This window comes from Pseudopodoces humilis, chromosome 1, assembly GCF_049639895.1.
Source record: "Pseudopodoces humilis isolate 2021_Gansu_Grassland_sample_001 chromosome 1, ASM4963989v1, whole genome shotgun sequence".
Classification (NCBI taxonomy): Eukaryota; Metazoa; Chordata; class Aves; order Passeriformes; family Paridae; genus Pseudopodoces; species Pseudopodoces humilis.
In genome coordinates, this window is record NC_142200.1 from 98,689,346 (window position 1) to 98,704,953 (window position 15,608).

General features: G+C 36.4%; 1 protein-coding gene across 5 annotated transcripts in view; it reads left to right on the forward strand.

The window, feature by feature from the left end:
* The window catches only part of CDK13 (cyclin dependent kinase 13), a 46,930-nt gene that overhangs the window by 12,602 nt on the left and 18,720 nt on the right, over window positions 1-15,608 (forward strand). For all 5 annotated transcript variants that reach the window (XM_014258680.2, XM_088067440.1, XM_088067466.1 and 2 more), the window contains exons 3-6: window positions 2,386-2,553; window positions 2,815-2,954; window positions 4,867-5,037; window positions 13,138-13,327. In XM_014258680.2, coding sequence (XP_014114155.2) covers window positions 2,386-2,553; window positions 2,815-2,954; window positions 4,867-5,037; window positions 13,138-13,327 — 669 coding nt within the window. The remainder of the gene's footprint in view (window positions 1-2,385; window positions 2,554-2,814; window positions 2,955-4,866; window positions 5,038-13,137; window positions 13,328-15,608) is intronic.

Genomic DNA, 15,608 nt, shown 5'->3' on the forward strand with positions numbered 1-15,608 from the left:
TAGTAATTTAAGTTTGTATAAAACATTAAGGGTGCATAGAAGGCCTTGGGAAATAAATAGAACTTAACATAGTATTAGACAGTTACTTTCTTTTTTTTTTTAGTTGTAAAAAAGAAATAGTTTTTTGCCCTTCAGCATTAAACTAGCAAATGTAATAAAGGTGTAGCAAATGTATAATTGCATTTACATTTGTGACAAAGCCATCCTAAGTAAATGAGAATCCTAACACTGTAAGTAAGATTTACTGTGTTATCTAGTAACTAGTCTATCTAGTTTAAATATGAATGGCATTGCGTTAATTGCAACATCATGAAATAAGATTTCATCTTGAAGCTGGCTGATTGCTTCTGATTATTGTTATATTTTAATGGATTACCTGTTTTAAGTTGGGTAAAATGAGTTAAACTGCAATTATTCAGTGGTTCTTTCAGCACTGAGCTCATTCTCTTTTCAAAACAAAAAGCCTACTGCATGCAAACAGCTGCATTAGAAAGATTAATGAGAAGTAATGAAATGTCTTTTATGCTTTGCTTAGTTTTGCCTATAAAATGTTATAAACATGTTTATTTATAAAATATGTTTTTAATGGCGGAGGGCAAAGGTATTTGCCTTGGGCTCTGAGTTAGTATGGGGAAATTGTGTCAACAAAGAAAGCTTGATGCTGTGCAAAACTGTATGGTTCCTTCAGTAACAATCTCATAAACTGACAAACACGTGACCTAAGGGAACATCAGTGTTGCAACCCCACAGTGCAGGTTAGCTGAAAGGGAAAATTGCCCATGTCATCAATGATGTGTGATTTAGTAGACCTGAAAAAAAAAAGGCTGCTCTTGGCTTTTCATGTGCCACTTTCAAAATCTATGTCAGAAACTTCCATATGTTATGCTTTCACTCATATTGAAAGTTTTGTGGGAAAATTATGAGAGAAATACTAATATAAGAATTTTAAAAATAAGAGTATTTTATTGCCATGGCAGTTACCTGCACTGCTCAAGGGTGGTTTATTCTTTATGGCATGTTAACCATTATATTTGTGGAGAGGGCATTTTGTGCTTCCTTGTGATGCTTCTTGAAAATGGGGCTGTGGCAGTTTAGGAAATGGTAAAAGATGTAAAAGTGTTCAGTTTTCACAGAGAAATATAGACATATGCAAAACACTGGAATGCTTTATTTGAATATATAAGGATTACTCATTGCAAGAAAAGTAAGAAAAAATTTATACATTCTCTATTATGGGAGTTGGAAATATATTTCCATTTAGAGAAGCTCCTGCTTCGTCTGTGAAACTAAGCAGGTAAGAAGTTGTAGAAGAACTGTCACAGAGAAGGATGAATCATGCAATTTGGCAAATGCCGCTAACTTAGAAAACGTTCACTCAAAGCTTGACTTAAATTTTATTGATACAGTGATGGAAGTTAAGAGTGAGAGTCCTGTAGGGGAGAAGCAATTATGTGATTACATGAAGTTTAGAGATGGTCATGGCTTTAAAATTACTGGATATGCAGTAACTGAACAAATCCAGCTAAACTAAAAGAAGTTCTGGTAAAATGGAGCCATGTATTTAAAAAAAAACCCTGCAGCAGTTATGATTCCCTATTAGAATGGAAAGAGCATTTCTAAGATAATTTTGTAATTGTTAAAAGATGCTGTATATGTGTTTAGAGATTTTTCTCAAGACAGAGATGGACAGTATCTCTTATCTAATTATGGTTGGTTAAAAATCAGTCAGATATCAGTAACCCGTGTCAGAAAATCATTATCATTTTTTCATCTGATTTTTTTTTCCCCCACTTGATATGCATGCTGATTACTAGAAATGTGCTGAATCTGGAGTGTTTCAGCAGATGTATGCAATTAGAATTTGTAAATTAGGTGATGTGGACAGCCTCTTAATGCCCTGCAGTGTTAATGTAAGTGTGATGCTCATTATCTGTGGAGACCAATTTTAGGGAGAGCTGGGTTAGTCAGATCTTGTCTCTTATATGAAAAGTCATAGTAGGAATTTTACCACTGTACTTCTGATGTCTGGCAGCACCTGAGCTCTAAATATTTTCAATAGTCTAGACCATAAGCTTGGAAAGAAGCTTATGTGGCAGAAGAAGTCTGGCCTGGTAAGGCTCCCTGTGTCATCTGACCTTAGCTTTCACCAGAAAGGTCTGATTTTACAGTTGTGTAGAATGTGGTGGTTAACTGTGAATCTGCCAAAGAGCTATTTGTGAGTCATTTATCCAAGTCCTGCAAATTTTAAGAGCACAGATTACAAGTGTTGGTGTATTGACAGTCTAGAATGTGTTTGTTTTTAAAAAAAAAAATTTTTTTTGCTTTTATGTTAATCTATCTTCAACTAATTATTCAACTTAGCAAAATGATGGGTTTTTTTAATAGTTTGAGAGAGAATGTTTCAGTGAAGACGGTTAAAGAAACGGAGAAGAAACTTCGTCATCTGCTTGCAGACTTGCCACTTCCACCTGAGTTGCCTGGAGGAGCTGAGGTACCCAAAAGTCCTGAAGAAAAGAAACCAGCAGTTCAGTTACATAGCAAGAGAAGACCAAAGTATGTTTATCAAACGGTTTTTAAAGCTTATCAAGCAAGTAGAAATAATAATAGTTTCTTTAAAATATGTTCTTGTCCAAAGAGTTCTGCTTTTTGACATTTTTAATGTTAATGTGGCTTGACTCAAACAGCATGGTTTATTGCCACTTAATAGTAATAAGACAGTTAACTAATAATGTCTCAGTGTTGAGGATGTCTTCAAAGTTAAGACAATGCCTAGATATACTAGCTGTATTCTTAAAAATATCTGTTGCTTTCTAGAATATGTGGACCACGACATGGTGAAACGAAAGAAAAAGAAATAGACTGGGGAAAGCGCTGTGTGGATAAATTTGATATCATTGGTATTATTGGTGAAGGCACTTATGGGCAAGTTTACAAAGCCAGAGATAAAGATACAGGTGAGTTCAAAATAAGTAAATGTAATCCTACAATTTAAATGAACAGGGTGTTTGTGGTTTTTGTTTTATATTGAGTAAAATTTGTGGTATTCTGCCCTCTTATGTTTGGGAATTTTTTAGTTGTTGGTGTGTTCAGTTTTAGGTCTAGCATTTGTCTAAATCAGAAGTTACGGTTTGTTGCATTGGAAAATCATTTATCTATAAAGCTGTGGCTGAAAACAAGCCGAGTAGTCTTAAATTCTAATTCTTATTTTTTAAGTTTTCATACTCTGTATCAAGTTAAACTAGTAAAGAAGAGAGGATAAATATCATGTGGGAGCTAAATGTCACACTAGACAGGTTGGCAAACTGTAATGAAGTTTGTAAAGGGATGTAACTGTGAAAGAAGCTATGCATAAAACTTGGTCACGGTTTTTTGTACTCCAGTAGTCAATAGTTCATATAGTAGGAGGAGAATCTGCTTCTGTGCAACACAGCCCTGAAGAGTTGCACATGGGACATTCTTGCAATATAATTGACTTTACAACAGTGACATTATTTTTTAATTTCATGTTAAACTATTTTTGAAATGAGTGAGCAGTCACCAATATGATACATAGTATTGTCACTACTTCTAAATAGATTATCCAGATTCTCTATATATGCTGTATGATTATTTTGTGTTCAGTTAGTAGTTCTTTCCATGATTGCTTGCCCTTCTGGCTTATTTGTGCGTGCTTTGAGTGCTGGACCATTTTCTACTTCATCAGTAACTGAATCCCATAGGACCACATACCAGCCTCAGTTCCTTCTTTCTGATTGCTAGAAGAATAAGCAGAGTAATTATAAATCCTTCTTCATTCTTTGCCTGTCCTGGTCTCAGTTTTGAACTAGATTCTAGTTGAACTAGATTTTTACCTATACCTTGAGAACCTTTGCAAAGATTGTTAGGATCTCCTGAAGTTCTCTTATTTGCACATTTGCGTTTTAATCCTGCCATAACCATATTGCCTTTTTGGCAAACTTGAAGTTATTTGTGTTTCACAGTTGTCTCTTAACCTCCCCTAGAAGTTGTTGCTTTCTGCATTGAAGGCATTCGTACAGGTACAGCAAGCAGATCTATTAGCTTTGGATTCAAAACCTGTGTGGAGAGTGGCATTAAGGCCTTTGAGATACCATAGAAGAAGCTGTGTCGTGGGCTTTCAGAGCAGGTGGATGGGGTGGTGTGCTGGGATACAATCTCTTGTGAGTGAATTGTGTAAGTTAGTGTAGGATAGGTACTTTTAGAACTAACAAAGACATCTGGGCTGTTAGTAAACATCCCATATACCGCAGTAAACTTCCAAGAACAAAACAATTGAACTAGCATCTATGGTCTGTAGACATCCTCCATCATGAGTCGATCGTATTCCTGCCATTTTGTAGAATCCAGTTTGATCCAACCCGCCCTGCAGTAAAATAGTAAGGGAAAATGTCCTCGCTGTAAAAATGGCAGTGCCACTTGTGCTTGTAGAAAGTATACTGATGAATTTGAGAACTCTTTAGTCATCTGCCTCATATCTTGAACTACGTAGTATTTCTGGCTAGATATATACATTCTGATCAGTGGTGATGCAGTATTAAGAAATCCAGAGCAGTCACAGGCCTGTGTCTCTAAAGCTGCTGCAGATAATCACTCTTTACTGGTAGACATGGTGTGGAATGTCACGATATGTGAGTGAGTTGTGCAGGACAAAGAAGAACAGCGCTTACAGTGTGCAGCTGAAAATTCTCATTTGTAGTTTTGCTTCTGTACATGGTACTGATTTCTGTTCAGCACAGTGCTTGATACAAGCATCATGTTTGTTGTTAAAAAACAAACATATACAAATCAATACCAAATCCCATGGTATGGTTGCTAATCTTAATGGGTTTTATTTAAATTTTCTCTTAGGGGAAATGGTAGCACTGAAGAAAGTACGCCTGGATAATGAAAAGGAAGGGTTTCCAATCACAGCTATTCGAGAGATTAAGATTCTTAGACAGCTTAATCATCAAAGCATTATCAACATGAAGGAAATAGTGACGGATAAGGAAGATGCTTTGGACTTCAAGAAGGACAAAGGTATGTATGCTAACAGGGCTTGCTCTTTCTGCACCTGTTCTTAATGTGATAGTCTGCTATGCTGGATTTGAAGTTACACTTCGTTAAAAAATACGTTTGCAAATTGTGATGCTTGATGAGGGATTTTAATTTTGATTTAAATACTATGAGAAGTTGTTTATTTAACTCAGCTATGCATTTTGCTTATAGAAACATTTTCTGCAAATATTTTGTGGGATGAAAAATGCATTGCTTGATTGTGGTTTTGCTGTAGAGGAACAGATGTTTGACTCCTTGACACTCATGGATTAGGGAGGCCAGCAATAATAGGAAGCTCTTAATTGTGAGTGTTTTTTAACCTTTTAGTTTTTTAGTACTTTCTCATACCATTTAGAGCATAGTAGGCTGAATGCTGAAGAGATGTTTTTCATTTTATGCCTTGGTTTTATTTGAATTGTTCTTCAGATACTTTTTTATGATTAAGCATGCGTGTTTTGTGGGCTAGAAGAAGAGTAAAATAAAAGAATGAAAAGCAAGACTTGTATAGTCATAGTGTTTTTCCCTCAAAGAGAAGGCATGCAGACTTCTACTCGGTTCCTTCAGCTTTAAGTCAGTCTTGTTTGAATTTGCTTCAATCTCCTTAGTCTAGAGATTCAAGCAAACAGAGTGAAAATCATGCAGTGTTGTGGCTTGGTACGTTTGATATTGGAATGGTATTTTGCCACTGAAGGCATTTCATTTTAGGTCTAAGTGTTGGAAACCTATGATTTTGGAGTATTTTAGTGTCCTGTGGGCAATTTGTTACATAGTTTGGCTTAGGAGAGTGGAATGTGGTACCTGTTTTCTTCCCTGCTGTCCCTCCCTGAGTCTCTACATAGCATGCGCAGCAGCAGTTCATGTAGAAAATGCTGTATGTACTGCATGGCCAGCTGAAACACCAGGTGATATGATGATTCAGGAGGTAAATATGAAGCAGGGATTTGGATTTTTTTTTTCACAGCATCTTTAGAGACTGTAATACCTTGAAGCATATACAGCACTGACATGCTTAAAAGTGGGAAGTATCTAGCAAGAGTTTCTTGAGAGTTGTGCAGGTTCAGTGGTCAGGCCCCACTCAAAAATCCTGACAGTCTGCAACAGCCAGTTTAGTCTTTGTATATGAATCTTGCACTGTTTTAATTAGGTCTAACCTACTTGGCTAATGAGACCACACTAAGTCTTGACTTAATACATAATGACTCATTAATGAATTTTCTTTCTTTCTGTTTAGTGCCATGTTTGCAATTGAATAGTATTTTTTTTTGTACTTCAAACTGTGTCTCATTAATTTCAATTTTTTTTTTTTTTTGTCCAAGTCTGTATTTGTGCTTTTGATACTACTTCTAATTTAATTTCTTGTTCTTATTTAGCGGCATATTAAAAGTATATTTTCTGGAAATTTACAAAGGCAGGAGCTTCTCTGGAGATGCTAGAGTAGAATTAATTTCTGATAGTTGAGTAAGTTCTGATAGTTTCTTGAAAACATTAGAAGGATAATGAGACTGCTGTTAATACTTCTCTGTGAAAAGATGGAAGTTGTGGTTTTTTTCAGGCACTGTATTCTGTATTTCTCTAATGAGTAGCTCATTGTGAGATAGAGATTTCTAGCTGAGCTGTGGCCAAATTGTAGTCTGTGCAGGGAATGAATGCAAGGGGGAGGAAGTTTGGTCATTTTCACAGTAAACTGTTGCAAATGCAAAAGTAGGCAGCTTAACAAGGATCCATTAGAAAAGTGGTAGTGGTATCTTAAAACAGGCAGAGCTTACAGTAAAAGCAGGGTGTTTTGTCTATATGATGAACATGCTTATGCTTAATGTATGTTACATGTTTACCATAGCTTTGAAATATGACTTGGAAAACCTTGCTGCTGTCCCACTTAGAGCAGGAAATGAGAACATTTTTGCTATCGCATGTTTTTTTAGTTAGCATGAATGTAGGTAATTTTGTTTCTAAGGATGTGTATTATATTCTGACATAGTACTCATCTGCTTTTTCACTTAAGGCAATGCGGAGTTTTTTTTTTTGGTTGGATGTCAGTACATTCAGTTTTCTGACAATAATGGAAGTGTTGGGCCCACTTTACTTGATTTAAGGATACTTTTTAAGATAGTAACATTGGACTGCAAGCCAGCAATAGCTTGGCATGTACAACTTTGTCCTGATATTTTGAGCTGCATTATGTATTTTTAAATGACACACTCAAGTCTGGAAGAGAGAGGATTACTGGTTCCCCATGTTAAAGCCTGTCTCAATATTTTCAGCATCTTTTTATTTTCAAATAAAATGGAAGAAATTATATCTGTGTTTTATCCCGGCCAGCTTGAACTATAAATTTAAAGATGTGAACAGCTTTGATAGATAGTTTTGGGTTTATTCTTTCTTTAGTAACCATTAGAAAAAGAAATGTAACACATTGGAGCAGTGTGTTACAAATTTTGTAATTTTGCATGCCCCTCCATCAGTGGAAATTAGAACCTTAAGGCAGCATAATTGTTTGTATAAATTGGGCATATACAAAGCAGAGTGGGTGATACAAGGGTCTGTATACTGATGATCAGAAGTTTTTCACTTTGCAGTCTTCATTATGTATGAGATGTGCTTGATGATAAAGTTGGTGAATGGCATTACTGATTAGTAATTAGTAATGTAACATCTTGGTTCTCAGGCACAATCCTGACAGATAAAAGATATATGTTGTGTGTGGCCATAAGGAGTATCCATTTTATATGTTTCTTCTGTAGGCTTTTCTCACCTGGCTATCATTCAGAGGGAGATAAGTGAACACCCAAACTTAATGATGGGAACTGGTGACTTTGAGGTTGTATTCCATCTTTTGTGTATTGAGCCACCTTATAAGTTATAAAATGAATTATTAGGAAAATGCCCTTCTTACTTTGGGCTGTTCACAGTTTTGGTTCTTTCCCTTTGTGAGTGTATCATTTATATGACACTAGTGTATATCTTTTTACTTTGGGCAAAAGATGGTTTTTCAGTTCTCAGTTGCCTCTAACAGCTGGGAGATGTTTCCAAGTACTCAGAAGTGTAGCTATGGGATTGACGTGATCTCTTTTTACTAAACAAATGGAAAATGCCTGACTTAGCTTTTGTTGCTGTGAATATAAACACAGTAAGTGTACTGCCTGACATCTCTTCCTCCTTTTGACTGGGATAGGTGTTTTTGCTAGCCTGAGGGAGGATGTAAAACTTGGCATGGAGATCAATAATAAAAGATCTGGTTAACATTGCAGCTTAGGGGTTCTTTCCTGGTGTTTGTGTGTGTGTCTGTGAATTACCTGTTTATGTATGTGTGTTTCTGTAATTAATTTTAAGATCTAAGTTTACTTTAAATCAAATTTTGAATTGATTTGCAGTACAATTTAGCAAACTTTTTTTAGGTATGAAGTTGGTATTGACATTATTGGTATTTGATTGTACTGTAGTACAGGATGGACACTGACTGTGCAGTACATTGCAATGAGACTGGCAGGTTTCTTTCTCACAGCCTTCAAGGAGCACTTATTCTGAAATCTTGTGGCTTGGAAGGAGTCTGTGAGGGTAGTCACATAGTCAATGTTACATGGTAGCTAGTTTTGTCTGTGTTTCCTAGGAAGTTGAATGAAAGCAGAGATTTGAATTTCAGAAACTTCTAATGTTCTACAGCTCACCCTGCTGCTCTGAAAATGACAGATAGAAACTTACCCAAATAGTTTTCATGCTAGAGCTAAGTTATCTGGAATAGTGTGATGACTTGTGTGGTGCTTCCTGTTTGTGTGTGGTGTACTGGGCTTTGGTCTGGAATGAGTGGAGACCTAATTGTGTAGCTTTTCAACTTGCTCTGTGTCAAAATGAGAAAAATCTCTGATTATTAATCAAAGATTTTTGTTTGTCTGCTTTAAGATTTTGGCTGTGGTTTAGTTGTTTTGGTGGGTTTTTTTCTTATTTCCCTGTATTATGTGAGGAAACAAGGAGAGTATTTACTCCCAGGACTTCTGTATGCCCTTTGCTTGTATCCCTATTTCAGAACATATATGGAGATCCATCAAGAGGAAAATGCAATTGAACTTGAAAGGGGAGAATAACATTGTCATTAAATAGAAATTTAATATTGGGTGAAAATGTAAAAAAAAATAAAAATAGTATAGTAGCAATGTTTAGTCTTAGGGTGATTTATTCAGTAGTTATGGCTATATTTGTTGTTCTGGAAATTAAAGAATAGATTAAATGAAACCTGAGTTGAAAGAAAAGATGAATGTCTATTGAAGGACCTTTAAGGAATTTAAGTGTAAGGAACTTAAAGGAATTGGTGGACAATTTCTTCTTTAGTTTTCAAGTTTTGGTTAGTAAAATCCTGTTTAAAACTCTTGGAATAGTATATCATGAGTACTAGAAGAGAGATGTTAAGGAAATAGAGTAGTAAATGTAATCTAATTATATTTAATCAGTAAAAGGTAAGAATAATTTATGTATTGCGTAGAAGTTGGAGGAGGCTTACTAGCAGAATGAAAATCTGATGGAGTCTCATTTTGAAAACTGAGTGCAGAAAAAATGTTGATAACCTGTTTCACAACTCACTGTTGTACATACTGTGCACTGAACGAGGCAGGGATACTGGGGTTTCTTTAAAGCATTTGTGTATTTCAAGATACTATTGTAACACATTTATACTATAATTGAATTTAAATTTGCATGTGATAAGACATTTCTGGTCTCCTGGCTCCTCAGATTTCTATCTAATCAGGTATTTTGAGAAACACTGAACGTCTTTCCTATGAATCACATTTGGAAAATACTTGCTTAGAAGTCATCATCTATGGAGGCTTTTGGAACATTCTCCCCTGCACTACCACCCTCCACTCCCAGTTTGAAGCACTTGTATCTTTAGGAACAAATGGTGTCCTGTTTTGCTGGATCTGTGTGATTTGAAGGCAGTCAAAAGAAATCCAGAGCCTGCATGTGTCACAAAAATGCAAAGTATGTTTTGTTAGGATTTTTTGGCCTTGGAAAATCCACTGTTTATTTCAGATCAGTAGTTCCATGTTTTGTTACCTCTCTTGTATGCAGACCTTTACTGCATTATACTTGAGCTCATTTCATGTTAAGAAAACTGCTTCTCTTAGAGCTCCATGACCTGAAACATATGACCAAGAGGAAGAGATGTGTTAATCCTTTAATTATTTTAATTTGGTACCTCACTTGCTGAACCCCATCAGTCTGAACTGACAAAATGTTCAGAAAGGTGCATTTTTCCAAGTGCAATCAGAAGGAGTAAGGTGAGGATTATTTCCATCCATGTGAATCTTTTATTTATTGTGTATCTCCCTAGTAGATTCAGCTGCTCTCTCTTATCCCATATTCAGAAATAGGCAGTGTTTCTGCTGTTCAGCTGTTCCAGCTGCTGCTCTGTCAACACATAGTGACATTAAGATTTCTGATTATCTCAGTAGCTGAAGGAAAGTAGATGAGCTTTGTGGTGTTGGCAGAGGAAATGGGCCAGGCCACCCAGAACACAGCCCCTCTGTCAGTGCATTGTTGCAGTGTATGGAAATGGACTGTAGGCTTTCTCCCACCCCACAGGGGGGAAGTGCAGGTCTTCAACACAACAGCAGTAAGATGAGGAACTTTAAAGTCAAGTAAATAATTCTGAGTTCATTTGAATTGCATGCACTTCGCTATGAAGGGGCTTTGGGTGTTTTTATGATACTGTTTCCCAAAATGAGGACTGGGCAAAGCTAGCATCAAGCAAAACATAATTTTAAAATGTAACCTCCAAGTTACATAATGTTTTGCCCTCATAAAAGAAGAAACTACTATTTTTTCTGTTATATTTTCCTTTTTTGAGAAATGGATATTTGTGTGGCATTTGTTTTGATAGAACTGGAGTGTGCTTGAGCTCAGACTAAGCTGTAGTAAGCACGCTTCTGCCTTTGCATAGTTAATTTGTGCTGTCTTCCATGACTGTGTCCTCCTTTCTGAATGACTAGCTGCTTTCCCTTTTATGGAGGATCAAATCCCCCAATGTGATGAAAAATGATGAAGATTTGAAATTATCAGGTGGAATAACATAACGATAAGAGTTGCAGAGAATGTAAATAATTAGATATCACCTCGCAAGTACTACTCTACTTTGTTTATGAATCTTCACTGTTGTCAGCTTTCCCTCTTGCATGAGGGTACTGATTTTGATTGCTGGCTATAAATAACAATGATAAAATCTTGGGAGTTAGTGACAGAGCAGGAAATTGCTCAAAGCATGGATCCTGCTTTGCATATAAACAAGAGGTCTCCATTCAGCTGTCCTCACTAAACAGTTCTACAGTCAATCTTTCTCCTTGTAATATGCACACATACAACCAGCTGCCATGACAGACTTAACTTTCTCTTGCACTCCAGAGAAAGAAAGTACCAAGATACGCTGGTGTTCATTCAGTTTCATTGAACTGACATCCTCTGAAGGGCATATCTAGGTTATTCTGACACTGCAGCACTAATATCAGGTGTTTTGTTTCGAGGCATTTTAAAATATGTCATGGTTTATACTTCAGTCATCATTGAAGATGTAACAGCAGATTGCCAGCTATCCAATTTGGAAAGACCAGGATTAGGAGCCTCCATGCTTTTCTGTGTTGAACTGGTGAACTTGATCAGTGAACTCAGTTATGCAAATAGCAACACAGCAGAATTTTGATTGTTCATAGCTCTTAATACTTCCCTCTCTCCTTGTGAAGTGATGGGTGGGATTGTGTTGTAACTAACTGCTTGATTCGCCTCCTGTTTCATCCCCCCTGTACACAGCAGCAGGGCTATTTTATAATGAGTTTTTTGCTTCCTCTGTATAATACACAACAGGACAAAAGTACCCAAGTCAAAAACAATGAACTCTTGAATGTCTTATGCAATGACCTGTGCTTTAGCTAATGTATGCTGATTGTTTTTACAAGTTTAACACTTACGGTATGAGTAATCCTTTTCCTCAATAGCAGATGGACCTAGCATTCTTTTTTACCCTTTTCAGCTACTAAACAAGAAAAGGAGTCAGTTCTTTAGAATGCGTCCACGTATGTGTACAGCTTCTGTCAAGCTAATTTCTCATTATTTCTTTGACTGTTTTTTAGGAACAAGAATGTGTAATGAGTTCTTGTTGGGCAGAAGCTATTTGTAGTGGTAGATTTAAGGAGGTTTTGGAAATGCAAGGTAGACAGACCCACTTGAATGTGGTTTCTGCATTGCTTCCTTTGCTCTGCAGGGGCTGTACTGTTCTGTGTGTCCTAAGGTGAAGAAGGGAAAGAATGAAGTACTAAAAAGTAGATTGTACTGGGAATGGTTGTGTTGGAAATTGATTATTGCTACTTCTGAATTACTCAGCACTTTGCCTCTTTAAGAATGCTTGTATGTATCAAAGAGCCTTTGCTTTAATAGCTTTATTGGTAGAATTATACAGGTTGATGTGAGATAAGAACAGGTTCTCTTGTGCTTAATGTATGCATGTGGCAACTTAAAATATGAAGTATGTCTTTGCAGAGCTGCTGTTACTAGTAGGTTAGTTCTGCTTTCTCATTTCATCCTGTTTTACAGGTATTTTTAGTCTGAGAAAGGCAAGCTTATTTGTGACCCAGTTGCTTATAAATCTTTAAAAACATTAATCACTGAATCATGACGATGAATAATAGTGCACAATAATGCTTGTACCAATTTTGTTTCTAGATTTCTTTCCAAACTTTACGTAGATAATATTACCACACTTAATTTTTCTTGAAATAAAATGGATGGAGCTTGAAGGCTGTAGGGAGAGCACATGTTTATCTAGACTAAAGCACCATGTGGGAACATTATTTTGCTTTTCACAAATGTTTGGCTAGTATAATCGCTTATATGCAGCAGCAATTTATTAAAATTTCTGTACTATAAAATTTTGTACTATATTTCACTGGACATGAGATACAGCTATAAATACTGCAGAAAATCTAAACGGTTGTATGAAAAATGCATCTGATTTTAAAAAGTAGGCAACAGCATTGCTTTGGACTGCTGACAAATCAGTTTTTCAGTCTGTGTTTCTCCTACCCTTTCCCTTTCTTTTTGTAGGTGCATTTTACCTGGTATTTGAATATATGGACCATGACTTGATGGGACTGCTGGAATCTGGTTTGGTTCATTTTAATGAAAATCATATTAAGTCTTTTATGAGACAGCTGATGGAGGGCTTGGCCTATTGCCACAAGAAGAACTTTTTGCACAGAGATATCAAATGTTCAAATATTCTACTAAATAATAGGTATGGATATTAATTAAAAGTACATAACAAAAATTGTATGTTACCAACATCTTTCAATCGTTCTTTCAGTCTTCATAGTTCACCTGATTGGAGTAATTAGCAAAACTTATTTTCTAAATTGCCTCGTTTCCTTAAAAATCAATTGCAAAATACTAATCCAGTAATCTTCCTGCTTAACACTGGAGCCTGCAGCTGTGTATTAAACTAAATCTGTGTTAAAAGAGAAGACTCCATTTTAATCCTTCTAAGTCAGAGTACTGGGGGGAAGTTATTTGAGTTCAAATATATGGTAACAGAATTGTAGGATGTAAGTGTTTGATGTGTATTCTTTCTGCCATCTCATTTCAAGATTGAAGTGTGGCTAGGCTGGTTCTTCATGACAGTTCTGAGGTCCTTGTTGTTATCAGTCAAGATAATGCTTTAAATGAGTTTTTGATCAGGCATGTTCAAATATGCCTTAACTTGCAGTTATTGCTATAATCAAAGGGGGAGAATAATTTGTTTCTTACTACTTTAAGACATGATAATTACAAATCATATTAGTAAGTGTGGTGTTTTCAGTGTGCAGCAGCAGCAGCAACAAATAAAAAGCCAGTGTGAAGATACTGGATGACTTCATTACCAGCTGTTGTGCATCATAACCTGGAGTACTAAATCCAGGGAGCAGCATAAGAGCAAGATTTATAGCAGCAAGAAAAGGTATAGTTAAAAAAAGAGCAGGTCGTCAGCTCCTGGGATTTGTTGTCACCGGAAATTTTCTGGGTAGTGTCAGGAGTTTCAAAGATGAGACACATTCAAGAGTAGGATCATTAACACCTGCTAATGGGAATGGACAGGGATCCCTGTTTTAGTATCCTTAACACAGTGTGGGTCATGTTTAAGTATGAGGAAGGTGAGCCCCAAAGGAGTGGGTTCACATGTTCTTCCTAAAAATCTACTGCTGCTGTTGGAGATGAAATACTGGGGAAAATTGATCAAGGGGCTTTTCTGATAGGCCTAGTTTTCTCCCAGCTTTCTCCAAATCAAATTTTCTGTTTCTTCCTCCTTTTTCTCTTAGAGCCAACTAACACTAGACTACTTTCAGCTCTGTATCCTACTACAGCTTTGCCAGATTATGATACAGATTCTTAAACACATGTACTTGTTTCTCCCCATTACTCACTGTGCCCACACACATAATCTTATTACCTGCTAATCTCCAGGGTTAGTGTTTCTGTGCAGACCTTTGGGAACTCAGAAGCTGACAGTGGAGAAGAGTGCCTTATGGTAGAGGAGAAGCTGGTTATTTCACTGTGCTCTTCAATGCAGATTACAGAATTGGGTTTTTTCCCCCCTAGGGTAGTGCCTGAGCATCCTTAGATTTTTCTACCAGTAGCAGAAAAATGTGGTAGTAGATCTGAATAATTTTAAGCCAGTATTTCAAAAATCCTATTACTAGTTACAGCCTGAAGCCAAACATGGATTATGTATCTTTTACATGGGCACCTTCAATAAATTTTTGAGCATATACATTTTTCTTCTGCAAATACATTCTCAGAAATAAACACATAAATTTGAGGGGAACATTTCTTTGTTTATGGGTGTTCTTCAAGAAATCAGAGTAAATGTCTGAGAAAAGTGGATGGAAACTATAACCTGTATATTTTATTATCACAGAATGGTCATGTACCTGCTGTTACCACAAAATTGTCATGCTAGCAGCAAATCTTGCCATAATTTGATAAAAACCCATATATTTGAAAGTGATGTGAGTTATAAAAGTTTATCAGTACAGAAAAGGAAAACCACATATAACAGTCCAACATTCATTTTATGTATTAGAGAAGCTTGCAGATAACTTTCTGTTTGAATCATCTGGACTTCGTACATAAATAGTATGAGTTTCTGGTCATAGGGCAGTTCCTTTTAGCTGTGAGAACTGCCAGGCAAGTATCTTCTACTCTTCCCCTCATATATGGAAAAACTCAGGAACAGGTTAGGGGTTATGTCATTCAGCAAGTTGGCTGCTGGCAAAAATAGAGGCCCTTATCTGGTTGGTCACCCTGATGTAAAGGCCGTATTTAAAATTATAAGCGCAGAACAGGACTTTGATGGCTTCCTAGAAGGAAGTATGATTGCTGATAGTTGTTTGCTGTACAAATGCTCATGCTAGCAGTAAGGCCTGAGAAAATAGCAGTTTCTTCACTCAGTTTTTTCCTGCACAGTTACTGACTAGAATGTTTTATGGTATAGACCTAAATTTTGACTAATATCCAGTAATGTAAATGCCATTTGATAAGCA